This window comes from Globicephala melas, chromosome 5 (assembly GCF_963455315.2).
Source record: "Globicephala melas chromosome 5, mGloMel1.2, whole genome shotgun sequence".
Taxonomy (NCBI): Eukaryota; Metazoa; Chordata; class Mammalia; order Artiodactyla; family Delphinidae; genus Globicephala; species Globicephala melas.
The window spans coordinates 64,053,058-64,077,338 of record NC_083318.1 but is presented as its reverse complement, the minus strand read 5'-3'; the positions used below and the strand labels follow the sequence as shown (position 1 = coordinate 64,077,338).

General features: G+C 35.1%; 1 protein-coding gene across 8 annotated transcripts in view; it reads left to right on the top strand.

The window, feature by feature from the left end:
- Positions 1–24,281, top strand: part of PDS5A (PDS5 cohesin associated factor A) — a 127,211-nt gene that overhangs the window by 85,801 nt on the left and 17,129 nt on the right. For 5 of the 8 annotated variants that reach the window (XM_060299245.1, XM_030881086.2, XM_060299244.1 and 2 more), the window contains exons 18-28: positions 3,081–3,186; positions 5,988–6,148; positions 9,485–9,608; positions 10,421–10,579; positions 13,051–13,119; positions 14,661–14,797; positions 18,114–18,237; positions 18,564–18,768; positions 19,272–19,386; positions 23,114–23,246; positions 23,808–23,927. In XM_060299245.1, the coding sequence (XP_060155228.1) occupies positions 3,081–3,186; positions 5,988–6,148; positions 9,485–9,608; positions 10,421–10,579; positions 13,051–13,119; positions 14,661–14,797; positions 18,114–18,237; positions 18,564–18,768; positions 19,272–19,386; positions 23,114–23,246; positions 23,808–23,927 (1,453 nt within the window). Of the gene's footprint in view, positions 1–3,080; positions 3,187–3,793; positions 3,884–5,987; positions 6,149–9,484; positions 9,609–10,420; positions 10,580–13,050; positions 13,120–14,660; positions 14,798–18,113; positions 18,238–18,563; positions 18,769–19,271; positions 19,387–23,113; positions 23,247–23,807; positions 23,928–24,111; positions 24,183–24,281 lie in introns of those variants that run through there. The other 3 variants (XM_060299246.1, XM_070045569.1, XM_060299247.1) reach the window with 3 other exon arrangements.

Genomic DNA, 24,281 nt, shown 5'->3' with positions numbered 1-24,281 from the left:
GGTTGAAGAAGGGTCTTTTCTTGTTTTTAATGAAGGGATTTTGAATATTTGAATACCTTTAAAAGGTGCTAAAAGGAAAGAAGAGAGGTTGAAGATGGGGTAAGGGGAATAGAACTAGGATAGAGCACCATCCCTAAAGAAATGGAACAGGAAGAAGAAAATCTTCCCCTATGGCATTAAAGGAGGTTAGAAAATAGGATATGGAAAATTACAGTTTTCACTCAAAGCCTCCATTGTTCTCCTTTATGTCAACAGTGAGGTAGTCTGCTCAGTGGAAGGATTTAAAAATTAGACCTGAGTTAGAATGGTAAAGATTTTTAACAGTTGTTACATAGGATAGGAGAGAAACGGACACATGGATAATTTCCCAAGCAGTTTTGAACATGCATTTGGATTGGTGATGATCTTTTGCTTCATCATACTCTGTGAAGTATATGGAGTGTATATTATTTATCTAATTTAGAAATGAGGAAGAATACTTTCACAAGAGGAAGGACTATAGTTCTGGCTTCAAGATTTGGGTCTGTCTCACCCAAATAGCTTTTTGACTCATAAGGGTGATCCCACCCACATTGTAATGAAAACAGAGATTATGCCTGTCTTGTTTTGCACTGTATTTCCAGGATAGACCCTAAGACTTCACACACAGTAGGTAGTCAATAAATACTTATTAAATAAATGCATGCACGGACTCTATTATGAGTAGTCAGATACATTTGTAAATTTTATCAAACACATTTGTAATCGTGTTAATAAATTCATGCGTTTTATGGGATTTCCTTCTAATAGAAAGCTTAATTCAGAATATTTTTCTCAAATTGGAAATAATTTTTTTTAAATGTATAATGTCAGAGGTAACCATTCTAAAACAAAATAACAGGGTGAGCAAGATTTTAGATGGGACATAAAGAGTACAAACAATGAGAGAAAAGTTAATTTTTTTCCTCTCTGCAAGGCATCATTAAGAAAAAGAAAAGTCAAGCCACAGACGGGGAGATAAGACAAACAAACCAATTTTAAAATGGCCCAAAAAATTGAACAGATACTTTATCAAATAAAACATACAAATAGTAAATAAGCACAAGAAAAGACAATCAACATTATTACTCATTGGGGAAATGCAAATTCAAATTAGAGTGAGAAGTACCACTACACACCCACTAGAATGGCTAAAATTAAAGATACTGTCTATACAAAGTATTGGTGAGTATGTAGACTTACCTAACCATGTGTTGGTGATATTTAAAGTAGTTTGTTGTACATTAAATGTACATACCATTACCTTACGACTCAGGAATCCCAATGGGGCAGACATTTGCCTATAAGAAAAGAAAACATCATAAAAAAAAAAAAAGAAAACATACTTCCCATAAAGACCTATACTTAACTGCTTTTAGCAGCTTTACTTATGTCTTTAATAGAAATACCCAGAAGTCCATCAGTTGGTAATTGGATAAACATAACTGTGGAATATACATACAACGAAATACTTCTCAGCAACAAAGAGGAACGAACCACTGATTTCTATGCAACAACATGGAGGAGTCTCAAAAGTATTATGTCACATAAAAGTTTTCAGACACAAAATATGTAAAACTTTAGAAAAGGTAAAATTATATTGACAGAAAGCAGATCAGTTATTGCCAGGATAGGAAAAGGGAATTGACCACAGAAGAGGCATAAGGCAGGTTTTTGTGGAGATGGCAATGTTTTATGTATGTATCTCCACAATGATTCACCACTTTATACCCACTAGATGGCTGTGATCAAAACGATGAGTTGGTGAGGATATAGAAAAATTGGAACCCTCATGTATTGCTAGTGGGAATGTAAAGTGGTGGAGCTGCTTGTGAAAACAGTTTGACAGTTCCTCCAATACTTAAGCATAGAGTTACCATATGACCTTGCAATTCCACTCCTAAATATATGCCCATACAAAATCTGTATATAAATGTTTATAGCAATGTTATTCATAATAGCCAAAAAATAGAATGTCCCAAATGGACCATCAACTGATGAATGGATAAATAAAATGTCTTATGTGCAGACATTGGAACATTATCCAGAATTAAAATGAATGAAGTACTGATACATACTACAACAAGGATGAACCTGAAGAGCAGTATGCTAAATGAAAGGAGTCACTCACAGAGACCATATATTACATGGGTCCATTTATGTGAAATATTTAGAATAGGCAAATGTGTATAGCAACAGAAAGTAGATTAGTAGATGCCTGGGGCTGAAGGAGGTGGAGGTGAATAAGGAGTGACTCCTAATGGGGAAGAGGTTTGTGTTGGGGTAGGGTGAAAGCTAAATTTGTTGAATATTTGCCTGTACTAGGCCATTTGCTGTAATAATTTAATATCCTCAAAGTTTAATATCCTTCTTCAGTTTACTGATGAAGAATTGAAGTTTCAAAAACAAAGGTCATGTTTTGTTTTTACTTAAAATAGTATCATGTTGACCAGGCAATATTCCATTTTGTGGTGGTTAGGTATATTTGAAAACTAATTCAATAATGTTGGACAATTAAATAGTTTTTAATTGATCAATGTTTATGGATATATTTAGCACGATGCTTCTCATGAATTGTTATAAATTTCTTTGTTATAAATCTCTAGGAATGGAATTACCGATTCAGTGTTAATTATAAGTGATTAATGCCTTTGTCCATGTGAGTGTTTGCTATGTTTTTTTGCTTTGAGTGCATTGTCATTTGTCCATTTAGCAACTGCCATCTTTACTGTTTTTCTTAAAATTGCAAATGATCTCTATATATGGGTATGAATATTACATTGCTTATACTTATAAAAATATATTTCCAGTACATGTGTCGTTTAATTTTAGTTTTGTTGTTTTTCAGTAGAATTACTCTTATTATACATGGGTGGGGCAGATAAACTAAAAATAAGCTCTGTTGTTATGTAGAGAGCAAAATTTAAAGTCACAAAATAACTTTTTCTTCCAGAAGATATTTGAAGTTGTTGTTTAGATTCTGTGTATGTCTGCTACAATGTAATTAGGATATAGTTACTAATATAGTAGTGTTACTAATTTAGATTTTCTTACTTTAATAGTGCACTGGTAAAACTAATGAATAAATCAATAGAGGGGACAGCAGATGATGAAGAGGAGGGTGTAAGTCCAGATACAGCTATTCGTTCAGGACTTGAACTTCTTAAGGTATTTTTGAAACAGTTTGTCTTTTCTGCAGTCATAATTTGAATCCCCTTAAGGATATGCAGGAGTCAGGCTTTATTTCATTGGAAACTATTCAAAAGATTAAAATTTGTAATAGAAATCATATTTTATAAAAATAACACGTTTTCTACATTATAATATAATTATTTTACATTATAAAATAATAGTTTTATGGGTTTTGCTGTTCCGTACATCACTTGCGTGCCTGCTGTGCTTGTAACAGTATGTGCTAAATAATCTAGTCTTATCTTTCAAATAACCTGCATCTGGACTGTTCACAGGAAATTACTGTAAGACATCATCTATCTGATTGGGATTTTTTTAAACAATTGGTAAACATAATAGATGCCAAAGAATTAAGAGAATTGAACAATTAGTAAGAGACATGATTTAATCTAGGGGGAACACAGCATCATCAAAGAGAATAATTCTTGGCATGTTTTAGGGATTGTTGTGAGTGTAGTCTGACTAGATAAAAATATTGCTTTGGGGAGTAATGGAAGACAAGGTTGGTTCTAGATTGTGGAGTGCCATTAGGGCAGAAAGGTACCATCAAGGGCATTTAACACTCCTTTTTAAAATGATACAGCACTTGATGGAGCTTCCGTTAGATGGAGTAAAGAGAAGAAATTAAAGGCTAAGAGACATGGGCTTCCCTGGTGGCACAATGGTTAAGAACACACTTGCCAATGCAGAGGACATGGGTTTGAACCCTGGTCCGGGAAGATACCACATGCCGTGGAGCAACTAAGCCCATGTGCCATAACTACTGAGCCTGCACTCTAGAGCCCGCGAGCCACAACTATTGAGCCTGTGCTCCACAACTACTGAGCCTGAGGTCTAGAGCCCAAGAGCCACAACTACTGAAGCCTGCGCACCTAGAGCCCGAGCTCCGCAACAAGAGAAGCCACTGCAGTGAGAAGCCTGTGCACCGCAACGAAGAATAGCCCCCACTCGCCACAACTAGAGAAAGCCCATGTGCAGCAACAAAGACCCAATGCAACCAAAAATAAATAAATAAATAAATTTATTTAAAATAATAATAATAAAATAAATAAAGGCTAAGAGACATTTATATCATTACAACATATGAACTAAAGGAGAAGAAACAAACCAGTGCAATGGACATTAGACAGAAAAGAGAGTGATGGGTTTGTATTGCAATGGTCTTAAATATCTTTTTTTCTTTTTCTTTTTGGCTGTGCTGAGCAGCTTGTGAGATTTAGTTCCCCGACCAGGGATTGAACTTGGGCCCTCAGCAGTGAGAGCATGGAGTCCTAACCACTGGACCACCAAGGAATTCCCTTAAATATCGTTTCATGGAAAGAACTGATGTGATTCTTCATGAGAAGGACTTTATATTTTTAGTAATGGAGTAATATGTTTAAATACTTTTCTTTTTTAATTTTTTTGTTTGTTTGGGGTTTTTTTTGCGGTACGCGGGCCTCTCACTGTTGTGGCCTCTCCCGTTGCGGAGCACAGGCTCCAGACGCGCAGGCTCAGCGGCCATGGCTCACGGGCCCAGCCGCTCCGCGGCATGTGGGATCTTCCCAGACTGGGGCACGAACCCGTGTCCCCTGCATCCGCAGGTGGACCCTCAGCCACCGCACCACCAGGGAAGCCCTGTTTAAATACTTTTAAGAGTAAAGTCATCTTTAAGGCAAATGTTTTTAATAGGTTGTTTGATTCAAATTTTCAAATTTAAATCTCCATTTTTCTATGAATAATTAAAACCTTATAACTAAATATTATCACCGTAAACCCTACCAAATGAGACACTTTCTCCACTTTATAACACATTAAAAAAATGCTGGGCTTCCCTGGTGGTGCAGTGGTTGGGAGTCCGCCTGCCAATGCAGGGGACACGGGTTCGAGCCCTGGTCCAGGAAGATCCCACATGCTGCGGAGTGGCTGAGCCCATGCGCCACAACTGCTGGGCCTGCGCTCTAGAGCCCGGGAGCCACAACTGCTGAAGCCTGTGCGCCTGGAGCCTGTGCTCTGCAGCAAGAGAGGCCACCGCAGTGAGAAGTCCGTGCACCTCAGTGAGAAGTCCGTGCACCGCAGTGAAGAGTGGCCCCCGCTCGCTGCAGCTGGGGAAAGCCCGCATATAGCAATGAGGACCCAATGCAGCCAAAAAAAAGAAAAAAAAATGCTTATTTAATAAGTTAATGAGGGTTTACATACTCCATTCCCCCCACCTCCTTATTTTTCTACTTTTAGCCCTTACTGCCTATATTATGCTAACTAAATTGTTTCTACTTCGTGGAAGGTAAACTTTGTAAATACGTATCTAACTTGCTGTAAATTCCTTAAGGATAGCCTGGAACTTACGTCTCAATAAAGGGAATAATTATTTATATGTTTGTAATCGTGATTGAGTTCCCAATAATGGCTTCTTTGTTTTTAGTTATGATGAGTGAACTTTTTGTGATGGATTTCATTTAAAATATTTCCTTATAGAGTATCTTTTTGCCAGTGAAATAAAGCTCAGTGTTAGCATTTTGTTCACATCACAGTATCACTCCACGAAAAGGAGCCACATTTTCCACATTCCCAGTATCAGAATAGACTAAGAGGTGAAGAAGAAAATATAGCAAGGGCTGTATATCAGGAATCATTAGCCACAACTCAACTTCAAGGGAGACTGCAAGATATAATCTTAGTTGTATTGCTAGCATATGCAGCCCATAATTTAAAATTTTATTTGTAGTAGAAAATAGTTCTCTTCTTTTAATGGATTAAAACCATTGTCTGTACTTATAAAGTTATATCTATTCCTCTAGGTTCTGTCTTTCACACATCCTACCTCGTTCCACTCTGCAGAGACATATGAGTCCCTGTTACAGTGCCTCAGAATGGAAGATGACAAGGTAGCAGAAGCTGCTATACAAATTTTTAGAAATACAGGCCACAAAATAGAAACAGACCTACCCCAGATACGATCGTGAGTATGTTTTTTCTCATGGTAAACACAAAAGTTTTCCAAGTTTGGGAGTCATAGGATCATTGTTTCCCTTTTCCTTAGGAAGATAGGAGAGAGGAAAGACAACTTTTATTTAGAAGCTACTTTACTGTATCCTTTGTTTTCATCTTTTCTCGGCCTCACACACCTCCTCTACCATTAGAATATGGGCAGAGGAACAACCTGAAACTTTGTTTAAACAACATGATTTCAAAATATTAATATTAACAATCAAAAGTTAGTATAGAATTAAGGATTAATATATCTTCCTAATTTATCTTTTTCTCTCCAACTCCAAATTCAATAGCTACTACCTTCATATCCCACCCAAGAATTGGATAATCAAGTAGTGTGCTTAATAAAATGTTTATTAGTTGCTTAGTTGTTGGCCATGGTGCTTTTGTCTCTTATTCTAGACTACCTCCCCTCTCCTTATAAGAATGAAGTATGTTTTGGTATTTTTACTTTGGCATCTTAAAGAGCTTGCGTTAGGATCAAAATTGTGCTGATGTCTTTTGGAGGAAGAACACATTGCTGATAGCTGTTATAATCGGATGTTATTATATATATGTAAATAGACTGGGGTAAATCCAAATGAAACCCGTTTTTCCTTACGAGGTAATAATAGGACAAGAGGACTCATGACTCCTAAAAGTTTTTATTGAATTTGTAAGCTAATAGTTTAATTTGAGAAATAACTCAACATTTATTGTACATTCTCTTCATTGTCGGCACTGTACTGGCTAATATAAAAGATTACCACTGTCAGTCCCTGCTCTTAAGGAGTTTATAGTCTAGAAATGATAATTTTATCTTCGTACATTATAGAAAAAGATCATTGACACAGGATAAAGTTAATTTGTGAGTTTTTCAAGGTGGGAAAACCTATACTTTTTTAAGGTAAAGGATTTATTCTTAAAGGAATTCTATCCCAGAGGAAGCAGTGGAAGAGTTAACTTTGGACACAAGGACTAAAACCTCTTGTTCTTAAGACTAATGGGGAAGGAAGGAGAGAATCACTGAAAAAGCAGAGAAGCACAGCACTGCGGACCTCAGTAACAGCACTGGTGGCATCACTGGATTGTAGCACACTAGAAAAACAAGGAGAAAGGTTAAACTTGACCTATGTATCATCCATTCATTAGGCTAAGAAGAATTAATAATATATTTAACAACAATTTGATCAACACTGTATCTTCTTTTGTTACTAACTGGTGTTATTTACAAGAACTGTTCCCCTGATAAATGAATTTCAAAGAAAGACTTAAACAGTGCTAGTCAAGGAAGCTATTTTGGCATGAAAATCCTTCTCATTATTCTAAATTGCAGCGAGAGAAATGTGTCATATTCATAAATATCAAATTCGACTTAGACTGACCAGCATATGTTCCCGTTTTTTCTTTGAGGTGCATAGCTCTTAATGTCTAGCCTCCCATTATTATAAGAGGACCCTTTGTCACCATTGCATTTGATATCATTGACCTTTATGAAGTAGTCTTATTGCATTAAATATATGACAAGTATCTTTCCTTAAATATTTGTTTGGCTTTACAGATTTTCTTCTGATTTAAAAAACTACTTATAAGATCATTGTAAAAAGGTGAAACTTTAGAAAATATAAAGGAAAAGAAAGAGTCAGTGTTAACATTTTGATATATTTTTTATGAATCTTATCTATTTGATGTGTATGCCAATTTTAATGCATTGACTGTAATATGTATTTCCATATTCTATAGAAAGATTGTTGTAAATCTTCAGTGTCAGTGTGGTGGTTAAGTGCATGGATTTGGAACAGAAATGTTTATCTTTTTTAAAAAACAATTTCCATTTTATTTTATTTCATTTATTTTTTTTCATTTTAACATCTTTATTGGAGTATAATTGCTTTACAATGGTATGTTAGTTTCAGCTTCACAACAAAATGAATCAGTTATATATATACATATGTTCCCATGTGTCTTCCCTCTTGCGTCTCCCTCCCTCCCACCCTCCCTATCCCACCCCTCCAGGCGGTCACAATCATTTATTTTATTTTTTAAATTTTGGCTGCGTCGGGTCTTAGTTGTGGCACGTGGGTTCTTTGTTGTGGCACATGAGCTTCGCTCTAGTTGTGGCACGCGGGCTCCAGAGCGCATGGGCTCTGTAGTTGGCAGCGCACAGCCTCCGTAGTTGGCCCGCTGCACGTGGGATCTTAGTTCCCTGACCAGAAATGTTTATCTTTAAATCTCAATTCCACCATTTCCTATCTCTGTCACCTTAAGAAGCTTACATAAATAATATGTTTGTGCTTTAGTTTTCTCATCTGTTTAATGATCATAATAATAGTCTTTGGGTGATTGTGAGGATTGATTTAATTAATCCATGTTTGTTTTGTTTTGTTTTGTTTTAAAAACACCACTTACAAGGGTGCTTAGCACAAGTACTCAATAATTGTTAGAAGTTTTTGTTACTTTTCTACCTATGTATTGTCTATATCCTTGCATACTCTCTTTCACTGGTATGTTCATTTCTGTTTTTTAATGTAACTTGGCCTTTTGCTACTTTATTTCCCCCCATGGTTGCTTTAAAAATAACTGAACAGGGGACTTCCCTGGTGGTCCAGTGGTTAAGAATCTGCCTTCCAATGCAGGGGACACGGGTTTGATCCCTGGTCAGGGAACTAAGATCCCACGTGCCCTGGGGCAACTAAGCCCATGAGCCGCAACTGCTGAGCCCCTGCACCACAACTAGAGAGCCCACACACTCTGGAGCCCATGCACCACAACTAGAGAGCGCTCGCACTGCAACTGCGCCCATGCACTCTGGAGCCCATGTGCCACAACTAGAGAGAAGCCACAACAAAAGATCCTGCATGCTGCAACTAAGACCCAACACAGCCATAAATAAAGAAATATTTAAAAAAACAAAAACAGAAAAACACTTGATTCTTAAAAAAATATAACTGAAGGGAATTGTGAAAGGGAAGTGGAAAATTTAGGAATATTTTCTCAGAAGATAAATGTAAAAATATAGCATGGGGCAATTTTAGATTATAAATTAAGGGTGGCTTGTTTATTTCTCCATATTCATGAGGTGGCTTTAAAATGAAAATTGTCTTCTGTAGTAGCCCTTTTTTTTTGAGGCATTGTATTTCTGGGATTATACTTGGGGAGAGGGAAGGAGTTTTAGATCTTTTTATAGATCAGGTAATTTAGAAGAGAGGCTTTCTACCAGCATACATCCAGATAGTTACTGCAGATGAAGTAGGAGACAACCAGAAGAACTACTTGTGGTTTATGGGCTTTTTTTTTTTTTTTAACTGATTATTATTTTTTGCAGGACCTTAATTCCCATCTTACATCAGAAAGCAAAGAGAGGTACTCCCCACCAAGCAAAACAGGCCGTTCACTGTATACATGCCATATTCACAAATAAAGAAGTACAGCTTGCACAGATTTTTGAGGTATATATAATTACATAGGATGTGTTGTTGATTTTTATTTTCATGCTCTGTGGTTTGATGAAGATAGAAAGTTGGTTTTTTAGCTATTTAGTCCCACTCTAGAATATAAATTCCATGGGAGCAGGGACTCTTTGTTTTATTCAGCACTTTAGATATTCCCAGCCTTTAGATCAGACTATATAACCAAATACTACATATTGAAAGATGTTTGGTGTGTTTTGTGTTACAACATTTTACTTAATTTTAGCTTCATTGGCTCAGTGGTCCATTTAGTTTAAGAAACTATCAGTAGATGACTTTGAACCACCCAGTTTAAAATTCTGGACAATCCTACTTGAAAATTCGTTCTGTTTGCCTTTCCTGATGTATGATCCTTTGCCTGATTCCACTACTGGAAAAGTATTCCTATTATAAATTGGATACAATATGAACAGAACCCATGAACTCTTATTTTTTATGATCCATGGTCATTTAAAATGTTCCCACAGGTTAAGAAATTCAACAACATAACAAAACTATTGTACATGACTTGAAAATAATGCTGATTTGACCATGCAGGAATTTTCTTGCTTTTACTTCTACCTTATATGTGGGATTTACTTTTTTCTTTTATCTTTGTTTACCTTTGAATCTTATTAAATTTCGGTAGGTGAAATAAGAATCAAGTGTCTAATATGATTGAAGTTACTTTTGATCATCTCATTAGAACAGATTTTTTGGGGCATGATAAATTCAGGAACATTTACTGCTTCTGTACAATGTCTAGATATTTATAAAACAAACTAGTAATTTTGACTGTTTTATTTTTATAGCCACTCAGTAGGAGTCTCAATGCTGATGTACCAGAACAACTTATAACTCCATTAGTTTCATTGGGCCACATATCTATGTTAGCACCAGATCAATTTGCTTCCCCAATGAAATCTGTAGTAGCAAATTTTATTGTGAAAGATCTGCTAATGAATGACAGGGTAAGTTTCTCATTTAATTAAATTTAGAATCATAAGATTAAGACTGTTTACATCTTTATTTGTCACAGAAACAACACTTCTGCTTCTCTCTATGTATGATTCTCTTTTACTTTAAAATTATTATATATTTTACCTCCTTATTTACTTACTTAAATTTCCAAGTGACATCCTGCTGTGTAGCTATTATTACTAGAACTTAACTTTTCTTTAAGAAAGAAAAAAATGAGAACATGAGATAGATGAATCATGAAGTAAAAAATATAAGTCAAACACTATGAAGGACAATTAACTAGAGTACTAGAATTTTGTTTTATCAAATATTGTTTAAAGTATAAGTGGAATTGTATTTGACTAGCTTTTTGAAATATAAATTACATTGCACTTTTGGCACTAGATTATGTATTCTATTTTAGTTATTGAAGTGTGTGTGTGTGAGCATGCACACATGCGTGCACACATACTGATGAATTAGCTTTGGGTTGGAGCTTTGGGATGTATAGCTTGGAAAGGCTCCCCAAGTGATTACTGAAACACGTGTCTGATTAAGAATCACCACTTTACCAAACAGATCTAAATTAAAGAGTTATTGAATGAAGACACAAATCAGTCTACCTGCTGGATCATTGTGGATGACTTTCAGTGCAGTACTAACTTATCCAATTTATCTAGTCTTTCTAAATGGTCCAGTAGCCTTTGAACACTCAGTATTGGAACTTAAAAAAAAAATACTTGCCAGCGCACTCCTTACTCTTTTCCCTTCCTCCATTTGGATGTGATAGGGATGCAAGAGCATGGCCAAAGCCTCATTTCCTACTCCATACATCTGTTCTTTGCACTACTGATAGATTTGGCTGGCAACAGATGTGAAATTTGACACTTCTTAGATGATGACTTGATTGTTGATAAATTCTGTTTTAATATAGTTCTCTTTTTTTGTGTGTAGTAAAATATAAATAATATAAACTTTGCCATTTTATCCCTTTTTAAGTGTACAGTTCTCTTACATTATATACACCCACATTCTTGTTGTTGGGTATTTTTTGTTTAAAAAACAAACAGAAGTTTAATAACATGTGTACCTCCTGTATACACAGAGGATAACCCAGGAAAGCCAAGCAACTCTCAACAATGGCCCAAGCCACCACCTACAATATACACCCACATTGTTGTGTAACCATTGCCACTATTTCCAGAACTTTATCATCTCAGAGAGAAACTCTGTATCTATTAACCAGTAACTCCCCATTGCCTTCTCTCCCCCCAGACTCTGGTAACCTCTATTCTATTTTCCTGCTTTATGAATTCGCCTATTCTAGATACCTCTTATCATACAATATTTATCCTTTTGTGTCTGGCTTATTTCTCTTAGCATAACAGTTTCAAGATTCAGCTATGTTGTAGTATGTATCAGAACTTCATTTTATGCCAGAATAGTATTCCATTGTATGTGTAACTTACATTTTGTTTATCTTCTATTGATGGACCCTTGGGTTTTTTCTACCTTTTGACTGTTGTGAGTAATGCTGATATGAACATTTGAGTCCCCAAAGTCAAATCTTTGGGGTATATACCTAGGAGTGGAATTGCTGGGTCACATGGTCATTGTATGCTAAACTTTTTGAGGGACTGCCAAACATTTTTCCACAGTGGCTGTACCATTTTACATTCCCAGCAGCCATGCTCAAGTCTTCCAGTTTCCTTACATCTTGGCCAACACTTATTCTTTCCTGTTTTTTTTTGATAATATTCATCCTAGTAGGTGCAAAGTAGTATCTTGTGGTTTTGATTTGTTTCCCTCATGACTAATGATGTTGAGATTTTTTTTCATGTGCTTAATGGCTGTTCTTTGGATATTGAGTCTTTTGCCCACTTTTAATTGAATTTGTTGTTGTTGAGTTGTAAAAATTCTTTATATATTCTGAATATTAGATCTTTGTCAGGTATTTGCCAAATCCAGGATTATAAAGATTTTCCCCTGTACCTTCTTCTAGGAGTTTTTTAGTCTTAGTTCTTAAGTAAAGATCTTTGATCCATTTTTTTGAGTTAATTTTTATATATGATATAAGGTAATAGTCCAGCTTCATTCCTTTGCTTGTCGCTGTATCTAGTTTTTCCAGCACCATTTGTTGAGGAGACTGTTCTTTTCCCAATAAATGGTCTTAGCACTTTTGTTAAAAATCAGTAGACCATATATGTGATATATGTGAGGTTTTCTGGGTTTCTGTTTCATTCCATTGGTCTATATGTCTATACTTATGTAGGTACCAGCCACATTGTCTTGATTCTCATAGATTTGTAGTTAAGTTTCAAAATCAGGAAGTTTGAGCCCTCTAACTTTGTTCTTCTTTTCAAGTCCCTACTTGGTGACTTTCTGTGGGTTTCCTAGAGCACTGCACTGTTAAGCATGAAAAACTTAATGAGCAAAATTTAAAATTTTTTTCTAAAAGTTAAATTTATTCAATTGTCTATAGTCAACAGGTGAGAAGAATGGGAAATTATGGTCTCCAGATGAAGAGGTTTCCCCTGAAGTACTAGCAAAGGTAAATTTGTGTAGGTCTTAATAACTTTTATGTTGAGATAAAGAACATTTATAGATACCCTTTTTTTTTAAACCTAACAGTTAATAAGCATTTTAAATGAGGTACTTTATTTTTAAATCAAAAGTTGTGGGCTTCCCTGGTGGCGCAGTGGTTGAGAGTCCGCCTGCCGATGCAGGGGACACGGGTTTGTGCACCAGTCCGGGAAGATCCCACGCTGCAGAGCGGCTGGGCCCGTGAGCCATGGCCGCTGAGTCTGCACGTCCGGAGCCTGTGCTCCTCAACGGGAGAGGCCACAACAGTGAGAGGCCCGCGTACTGCAAAAAAAAAAAAAAAAAAGTATGTTTCTCAAATTGTAGTTGTCATTGACTTATTTACATATAGGTGTATGTCAGCATGTTCTTTAGACCTTCCTGCCTTGCTAAGATAATTTCAGTGAGGCTGTTTTACATAGAGATTGTAGAATATTGATGCTCAGAGCACCTCAGGCCTAGCCTCATTACCAATGTCTGTCTACAGGCATAAGAATATTAACTTAGCAAAAACAGATGGCTGTCATCATATTGTAAACTTCTGATAGATGTAAATTATCCCTCAGGAAAGCTAATTTTTAAAGTGGTAGTCTTGGGATTTAAAACAAGACTTCTTCATTATCATCTTACTTGATTGATAATCTGTTTCACCTTGTAGCTTCACAGTTCGCATTTATTCCATCAGTTCCTTTTTCCAGGTTGTCAGTAAATATAGTAAATAATATCTACATTCTTTAGCTAGTTCTTGCATGTATTCCATAACAATCTTTTGAGTATAAGCCACCAAGCAATTATGGCTACAAATAATTATGAAATCTCCTAGTTTTTTAATCAAAATAGTTTTTCAGTACTACAAAAAATATTACAGTCTATCTAAATAGTTATTTTTAATCACTGTAATCAGTATAGTTCAGTTATTTTTAAACAATATATTTTTAAACGATTTGAAAAGCAATTGTTCAGGTGTGAAAAGTCTGAATTCAAGGAGCCAGACCTTGAGCAAGTTATCACAGTAATGTGTCTAAGTTGCCTTATTTATTGGAAATAAGAATACCTCTCTCGGGGCTTCCCTGGTGGCGCAGTGGTTGAGAGTCTGCCTGCCGATGTAGGGGACACGGGTTCGTGCCCCGGTCCGGGAAGATCCCACATACCGCGGAGCGGCTAGGCCCATGAGCCATGGCCACTGAGCCTGCGCTTCCGAAGCCTGTGCTCCGCGACGGGAGAGGCCACAACAGTGAGAGGCCCGCGTACCAGAAAAAAAAAAAATACCTCTCTCATAGAGTTGTTTGGGAGATTAAATAAAGTAATATATGTGTAACTCTGGGGAAAGTACCTGGCATAGATTAAACAGAATAAGTATTAGTTCTCATTGTTATTATCCTATAGGCTTGTTTAATAAAACATGTCTTCCGGCAGCTAAGTAATCTCACTAATCTAATTAACATAAATTAATCTAACCTTTAAGTGGAATTTTAAGTTGCTTTCTTTTTTTAGCATGTTAATATTTTATAGGTACAGGCAATTAAACTTCTGGTAAGGTGGCTGTTGGGTATGAAAAACAACCAGTCTAAATCTGCCAATTCAACTCTTCGGTTATTATCAGCGATGTTGGTTAGTGAGGGTGACCTGACAGAGCAAAAGAAGATCAGGTGAGATTTTTCTTCCTTTCCAGGTTTTTTTAGCTCAAGATGTTGGTAGAGCTTACGTAGGAATTATTTACTTAATATTGACTGTTGTAATTGCACTATGTGCTTTGTGTTTAAATTTTACATACTTATTTGGGGTTTATATCTGAATAATGATCATGTATTTTTCTTCATCCCTAAAGACACCTTTCTCCAGTAAATTTTTAGTAATAATCACTACAGCATTGTTACAGTTAACTTCAACATTTGAATCAGTTAAACAAATATTTGTTGAATTACTACTCTTTGCAAAACACTATGAAAAGCATTGCAGCAATAACAGATAAAATTCCGTTCCTGCCTTTAAGGAACTTACCCTAGTATAGTGATTGAACAAGTAGAGTGTCTCGATGCCACGAAGGGAATAAAAATTTCAGTGTAGGTTCAAAGAAGAAAGAGATGCAGCCTCCTAATGGTTTGCAGAAGAGTATACAAGGTTCTGCAAATGCCAAAGAAAAATGTTTCATTCTACACCTGTTCACTCTTCAAATCTGTGAGATCACCATTTCTTCTTTCTGTTCCTTTTAAGATGAAAATAAAAGCCAAATTTTTTTATTTACTAGGGTCCAGCTGAAATAACTGAAAAGTTCTACTTGCGATGGATTCTTACTTTAAAATTTTTGTTAGAGGATAGATTTAACTATGTATTTATGCTTTCAGTATTTATTGAGCACTATCATGCCAGGTACTACCAAGCCTTTTAAAGATACAATAATCTCTCCCTCTAAGGGATATGCATTCTAGTGGAGGAGATAGGAAATGCACAATTACAGTAGAGATGCTGAATGCTCTGATAAACTGAAGAAAACTAAATAAACTAAATCAAAAATTATTTTTATCATAAAATAAGCCAAGGGTAGCTTTGCATGAACAGATTGAAGAGTAGAGATAATGAGAAGTTTTAAATTTGGGGAAACTATGTACAGTGTACAGCAAAGGCTTAATAATGAGCTCTTACAAATCAATGATAAATAGGATCCCCAATAAAGATGAAGATTATATATTACCAGTTTACCTTTAAAAAAGTGTTTGACATCACTAAATACAATAAGTACAATTTTAATTTAAGTGGAACCTCTTGTCTGTCAAATCAGCAAAAAGTTTTTTAAGCAATCGTCACTCCATGGGATCAGGGAAATGGGTTCCCTCATAAATCCTGTGAATATAAATGGGCACAGTCTTGGCAGGACAGTTTGGCACTTTGTTTCTAAGTCCTTAAAAATGTTATCCATTGACTCTTTTTTTTTGACTCTTTATTTTTACACTCATGAAATTATAAAAGAATCATACAAAAATACATATACAAACATGTTCTTTCCAGCATTTTTTATCGTCACAGAAGATAGGGGAATGGTTAACTGTGGAACACACATGTTATGAAATATTATGCAGATCTTAATTAGATGTTATGTATCCCATAGTTTAGCTTAGGCTCTGGAATCAGAAACTTATTCAACTCTACCTACGCTCCATTTACTAGCTGTGTGAACTTGTATAAGTCACTTTCCTAAGCCTCAGTTTCCTCATCTTACAGAGTTAAGTACACAAGTAGTAGCATTAATTTTTTAAATTCCTGAATCATTTGCCTCAAAAGCCATTTGAAGGTTCCTCATTGTTACCAGTGCTCAGTTTGATGGTCATGTGGTCCAAGAGTGCCATGTTTTCTCCTCCTGTATGCTAAATAATAGTCCCTTGTGGATTCAGGGCAGCTTTCCACATTTCCTAAAGTCTTTGATTTATCAAAGCTATGTTATGTTCCTTATAACAGTTGAAGTAAGAAGACTATCCTTTCACCACCTCACTGTCACATTTTACCATTTAGGTTATAAAAGTTGACTGGGTGTGGGTGGGAGTGCCTGGACTCCTGGAGTCCCTTGGAAAACTTCCTGTTGCAAAGGAAAGTCTGCCTCAGAGACTAGTACCTGAGAGAGACTGGCTCTCACCTCCATATCCTTTCCTTTTAGATATTTGTCTGATGCCTCCCACTTTCTGGTACAGATCACCTCCTAATTCATAGCCCCCTCCATTTCATCAGACATTTGTAGGCTTAAGATTGATTTCTGTTATGTCTGTGTAAATATGTGTATGCATTTAAAAATTGTGGGAAATACAATAGATTTTAAATAAGTGATTTTTAATTTTTCAGGTTTTTTTAATATCAAGTTTTCTATGATGAATGTGAATGCCTCTTAAAATGAGAAATACAGTTCCTAATGTAAATGTTTCTTGCTAGCGTTGCAGTTAGTGCTGTTGTACGCATAAGCAGAGTTGCTTAGCTGTGGTGGAAGATCTAAGCTAGAGTGTAACTAAAAACGAAGGCAGACATAAAAAAAGAATGAAATTTTGCCATTTGCAACAACATGGATGGACCTGGAGAGTATCATGCTTAGTGAAATAAGTCAGACAAAGACAATACCATATGTTATCACTTATATATAGAACCTAAAAAATTAAAAGAAACTAATGAGGACTTCCCTGGTGGTACAGTGGTTAAGAATCTGCCTGCCAATGCAGGGGACACGGGTTCGAGCCCTAGTCCGGGAAGATCCCACATGCTGCAAAGCAACTAAGCCCATGCGCCACAACTACTGAGCCTGCGCTCTAGAGCCTGTGCTCTACAACAAGAGAAGCCACCGCAATGAGAAGCCCACGCACTGCAACGAAGAGTAGCCCCCGCTCGCCACAACTAGAGAAAGCCCGCGTCCAGCAACAAAGACCCAACACAGCCAAAAAGTTAATTAATTTGATTGATTGATTGATTAATTAAAGAAACTAGTGAATATAACAAAGAAGCAGACTCACAGATACAGAGAACAAACTAGTGGTTACTGTTGGGGAGGGGGAGGGGCAAGATAGGGGTACAGGCTTAAAAGGTACAAACTGCTATGTATAAAATAAGGTACAAGGATATATTGTACAACATGGGGAATATAGCCAAGATTTTATAATAAATGTAAATGGAGTATAATCTATAAAAATTTTGAATCACTATGTTGTACACCTGAAATTAATATAATATTATAAATGAGCTATACCTGAATAAAATAAATCAAAAAATTTTAAATGAAGGCAGATAAATTTAATATCAGATAGTCACGATGATTTGAGCCTTCTGCCCTGTGTTGAATTGAAGGACTCAAAGTAACTTTCCCATATTTGTACATTATGTCATTTTAAGCATAAATTATGATGAAGACCTTAACAGTCAAAAAGGGATCAAAGAGTTTTGTGAATGATAATGGTTATAGGAAATGTTTATTTCTTTTTTGTTTGTTTATAGTAAATCTGATATGTCTCGCTTGCGATTAGCTGCTGGTAGTGCCATAATGAAGCTTGCTCAGGAACCTTGTTACCATGAAATTATAACCCCAGAACAGTTTCAGCTCTGTGCGCTTGTTATTAATGTAAGTAACAATCTTATTTTTGTCATTTACTTGGCCTTCAAAGTTAAATTTATTTACTTTCTATAGATTACAGATCCATTTGCTGTATGGATGTATGCACAAAAGGGATTGCTATTATTACTATTCTAACCAGTTAACTCCCCAAAATTGTTATTTACTCCCTCAGTATAATTATCTTTTTTTCTTTAAATGAAGACATTAAAAATGCTTAAAATGTTTTTTTGTAAATGTTTGCCAATTTTTAAAAACTAAACTAGGGGTTTTTGTCATGGTTTTAAAAGTACTAATACTTTTATTTAAGTATTTTTGGTTTTGTGCTGCTGTAGGATGAGTGCTATCAAGTAAGGCAGATATTTGCTCAGAAGCTACATAAGGCACTTGTGAAGTTACTCCTCCCATTGGAGTATATGGCGATCTTTGCCTTGTGTGCCAAAGATCCTGTGAAGGAGAGAAGAGCACATGCACGACAGTGTTTACTAAAAAATATCAGTATACGCAGGGAGTACATTAAACAGAACCCCATGGCTACTGGTAAGTAACTTTCAAAGTGCTCAGTGTGCAGATATATCTTGTCAGTGTATCAATTTGTGGAGGGTTTTATTTCATATATTTCTATTATAGTTTATAATAACACTGGGACCTTTATAGAATGCTGTTGTTGTAGCTAAGATGTAAGTAAAATCTAAAATCCTGGTTTCTGAGTCCTAGTTATAATGCATAAAACTGTTTGGAGGAACTGCGTTTTTCCTCAGGGAATCTGCAGTGTGGCTTGATTTGAACACATTGCTCTGATGTCAGAGAGTAAAGAATTACTTTCCTAGCTTTGCCAGAGACTCAATCTTAAATTATCCTTTGTCTTCAGTAGCCTTCAAAATTGAAAAAAGTTATTTCAGTATCATCTAGATGTCATGTTGCCTCTAATTTAGAAATAACTGAGGGAAAAAATGTTAACTGAAGCGGTTAGAACGTAAATTAGGGAGGGATTTTTATAAAGGCTATTATTACTATTGTTAATAATAATGTTTTCACTTCAGAGAAATTATTATCACTGTTGCCTGAGTATGTAGTTCCGTATATGATTCACCTGCTAGCCCACGATCCAGATTTTACAAGATCACAAGATGTTGATCAACTTCGTGATATTAAAGAGTAAGTCATGTTGATTTTTAATAAGTCTAACAATTATTTTTCCTTTTTAAAAAATGCTAAACTTTTTCCTTTTACTATTCGCATTAGAATAAAAACATTTTTATGGTTTTATTCTTCTATTGTAAATTTTAAGTTTCATCTTACAAAATTGTTCCTATCTAATAAGTTCTATTTGGTTGTTTTGTTTGTTTCCTGTTTGTTTGCAGTTAGCTTTAGCTGATTCTGTGACATAAGTTGATTTGGTCTTTATGTTATTTTTACCTTTGTATTAAGATGGGCTTCAGTTACTTCAGTTTGATAATTTAGAAAGCCATGTAGTGAAAATTTCTCTCCTTAAAACTATACTTCAACCTCAAAAGATAATTCCTCAAAAATATGCACACACATACGAGATACTCTGTGGCAGGTCTATGGTAATACAAAATTAGATTTGTTACACTAGTCACAGAGAGATTTGTCTCTAGTGGAAAGACAGGCAGGTAAACAATTGCAAAACACTTGTTTAAGAAGTGTTTTTATGTAAAATAGAACTTTATATATGATGCAGGGTGAGTGAACAAGTACGAAGTAGCCTAGGATTGTCTACAAATGACCTCCAAGAAACTTTAAAGCAATGTCTATTTTCCCATTGCTGTGCTTTTGCTTTGCACGTTTAAATTGGTTCCCTCAGCTTGTATTTAAAGTACTATGATTTTTCTATGTGTGACATGAAGCCTTATCCCTAATCTTATTTGAGGTTGTAATCAACAGTTTATCTCTGCCTCCTGTAGCTCTTTCAGGAGACATAGGTTCTAGTCTTAGCTATCTGAGTAAAAACTTTACTTCTCTGCTTCAGTTGCCTTATCCATAAAATGCAAGATATGAAATAGATAATCCCTAAAATATCTTCCAATTCTAGTTTCTGTTTACTTAATAAATATATTTTATTTGCAAATTCTTTTTCCTTTTTTTTTTAAATAACTTTTATTTTGGGATTTTCCAGAAAGCACTTTCATAAAGTGAAAAAGTGATGTATGTATTTGCCTAGAACACAAGGTCTATGTTAAGGAACCTTTTTAGCCCTATTCAGTTGCAAGGCAGTCATGTGAAAAAGGGATTAGATTTGCGAGAGGCAACAGTGATGTGGGAAAAGTACTGAAGTCGTCAGTTAGGATTGAAATCACTGGCACATACTTTTTGGTTCTATCTAGCATGCAGTACTTTTGAGTATCTTTAAACATTTCATTTTAAGTTACCATGTAATCTGAAGTGTTCACTTTTCTTTTTCTAGTTAAGGTGTACAGTTTCTTAAGGTATACAGTTAGATCATTCATTGAGATGTTGTTTCTTAACAGAGGGTGTTATCGCTGTAAATTTCCCTTTTAGTACTACCAGTGCTGAATCCTATAAGTATGGTATGTTGTGTTTTTGTTTTATTTGTCTTAAGGTATTTTCTAATTTTTCTTGTGACTTCTTCTTTGATCCATTGGTTGTTTAAGAGTGTGGTTTGGGAATTCCCTGGCGCGGTCCAGTGGTTAGGACTCTTCCTTTCACTGCCAAGGCCCTGGGTTCAATCACTGGTCAGGGAACTAAGATCTCACAAGCCACACGGCCAAAAAAAAAACATAGGAATGTGTGGTTTAATTTCCATATATGTGTGAATTTTCCAGTTTTCCCTATTTTCCTTCTTTTATTGACTTAGTTTCATGCCATTCTGGTCAGAAAAGATACTTTTTATTAAGACTTGTTTTGTGGCCTACCATACGGTCTGCCCTGGAGACTATACCATGTTCACTTGAGAAAAATGTATTCTGCTATTGTTAGTTGGAGTGTTCCATATATGTCTGATATCTGATTGGTTTATAGTGTTCAAGTTCTTTATTTTCTTTTTAGTCCCTGTCTGGATTTTCCATCCATTATTGAAAATAGGGTATTGAAATCTGTTATTGTGGAAACATGTATTTCTCCCTTCAATTCTGTCAATTTTTGCTTCATAGATTTTGGGGCTTTGTTGGCTAGGTTCGTATGTGTTTATAATAGTCATATCTTCTTACTGGTTTTACTTTCATCAATACAGTCCTTCTGGGTCTTTTGCAATCCATTTTGTCTAATTATAAAATAGCCACCAGCTCTCATTTGGTTACTGTTTGAATGAGTATATTTTTTTCATCCTTTTACTTTCAAATAATTTGTGTTTTTATATCTAAAGTGAGTCTCTTGTAGATAAGATATAGATGGATCTTTCCCCCCCCCCCTTAACGTACTCTGCTTCTCTGCTTTTTAATTGGGGGATTTAATCTATTTTCATTTAAAGTAATTACTGATAAGGAAGAAGTTACTTCTGCCATATAGCTGTTAGTTTTCTCTGTGTCTTACCTATTTTTTGTTACTTAATTGCTCCATAGCCTCTCGTTTTTGTATTTACAGTTGACCCTTGAACAACACAGGTTTGAACTGTGTAGAGGGTCAGCACCCCTAACTCTTGTGTTGTTCAAGGGTCAGCTGTAGTTGTTTTTTGTAGGGAAACTTTTTGATTCCTTGCTTTTGTGTATATTTTTTAGTTATTTTCTTAATGATTACACTTAACATCTTAAAGTTGTAACAGCCTAGTTAGAATAATAGCAACTTAGTTTCATGAGTATAGAGATAGTCTGCTTTTATACAACTTTATTCCACTCCCTTTATATTTTAATTGATAAAATTATATCTTTATACATTGTTTTATTTTACATATATATGATTATTATTTTATGCATTTTCCTTTTAAGTCATATATTTAAAAAGGAGTTACAAATCAGAAGTTCAGTAATGCTGGCTTTATATTACCTATGTGATTACCTTTACCAGTGTTCTTTATTTCTTACAGCTTCAAGTTAACTTTCTATTGTTTTTTCGTTTCAGCCTGAAGGGCTGAGTTTAGTATTTCTTGTAAGACAGGTCTACTAAAAACAAAGTACATTAATCTATTTCCCCCTTACAGTAGTCTCTTAAGACATTTACATATACTATAGCCAAAGACGTATACAGAGATTATCATCAAATGTTTTTTCTCTCCTGTTGATGGAGTAAAACAGTAAGTCCATGGTGGTTGCCTGAGAATCATCATGGCAACTTAATAATAGGCTTTGATCCTATATTTGTCGATGTAAGCTCCCCAAGTGATTCTAATGTTCATCCTGATTTGGGATTCATTTTTACTTAGAAATTCAGGTGTCACCTTCAGACACTTTATGTATTAAATGAATATAAAGTAACAAGAAGAAAACAGCAAAAATGGTTTGAGATGTGACTGTTTAGCTGAATTACTGGTTACTATGCACACCAGCCTCATAGCATGTGAAATTCAGTTATGTCACAGTAGAATTACATACAAATCTTAGATCTTCTGCATACCTTGCAAATAGTCAAAATGGCAAGACTGTGCTGTATGCTGGTTCGCTTATCATTGCTGGATATTAATACACGTTATATCATCTAAATGTTTATTAAATACCTATAGAATGAATCTTTGCCTCATGAAACTGTCAGACTTTCTCATATTAAGCTATATGTTCATATTTGTTATTTGTGATATGATTCTATTTGAATTGAATATTATTAACAGGATATTTCTATTAATCATTAGAGTTTTCTCTGTATTATACTCTTTTATATTCAGACAACAGAACTTCCCAGTAAGCTATTAAATCCCTTAAGCAAAAGCACCTACAATCAGTCTCTTTACTAAATGAATATGTTTGTCATTTAGGTGCCTGTGGTTCATGCTTGAAGTTTTAATGACAAAGAATGAAAATAACAGCCATGCCTTTATGAAAAAGATGGCAGAGAACATCAAGCTAACAAAAGATGCCCAGTCTCCAGATGAATCCAAGACAAATGAAGTAAGATATATATTAGGCCAGTGGGTATTAAGATATTACAGGAAAAAATATTATGACCCTTGTCCCACTTGTTTTTCCTAACTATTACATAATAAAATAGATTACAGAACATTTATTAAAAATACATACTTAGTTTTTACTTTATTTCATTAAATTGAATTCTATTATTTGAAGAACATTTATTACTTTGAAAAAGATATTAAAACTTCTACAGAGCACAGGAATAAGAACTAGTAAAATTTACAACTATGCTGTCTTAAGAACTTTTAGTAAGAGTTACAGACAAGTAGATATTCTTTTTGTATGTTTCCTTTAGTTTGGTTTATTGTTTTTAACACATACTTGGCATTCATGTTAAATTAAGATGAAGGGGTCTTTTTTGTTGTTGTTTACTAGGAGGCTACATAAGAAGAAATGCCAAATACAAATGCAGAATGTTCAAGGAATAAATAATAACCCCATATTATTGTTTTGATTCGATTTTATATATTGGTTAGAATTGGTACTTGTGGTTATTTTTCACTACTGAAAGGTATATGTGATTTTTTTTTTCCTCCCTAGAAACTTTATACAGTGTGTGATGTGGCCCTGTGTGTTATAAATAGTAAAAGTGCTTTATGCAATGCAGATTCACCAAAGGATCCAGTCCTTCCGATGAAATTTTTTACACAACCTGAAAAGGTAATTTCTTCCCTTCATTTTTCTACCATACTAAACCTATTTAAATTTGTTACCATCAACCCTAGTGGCAAGTATTGGATTGTCTTGACTACAGAGTAAAAAAAAAAAAAAATACCTCTGTGAGTTTATCAAGAAATGGGAGATTGTCTTCCAAAGCCTGAAAAATATCATTCTCACCTTACAGAGTAGAGAATACAAATCAAGCTTGGTGGTGGTGTTCCTATGTGAGCTATTCCTTCTGGATATTTCTAATATGTAAGAGGAATTTTCAAATTTCTTAAATTGTTTTCATCTCATTAAAACACTGTTAGTATTTTTTCAGACAAGAAGTAAACAAAATATTTGGTAGAGTAT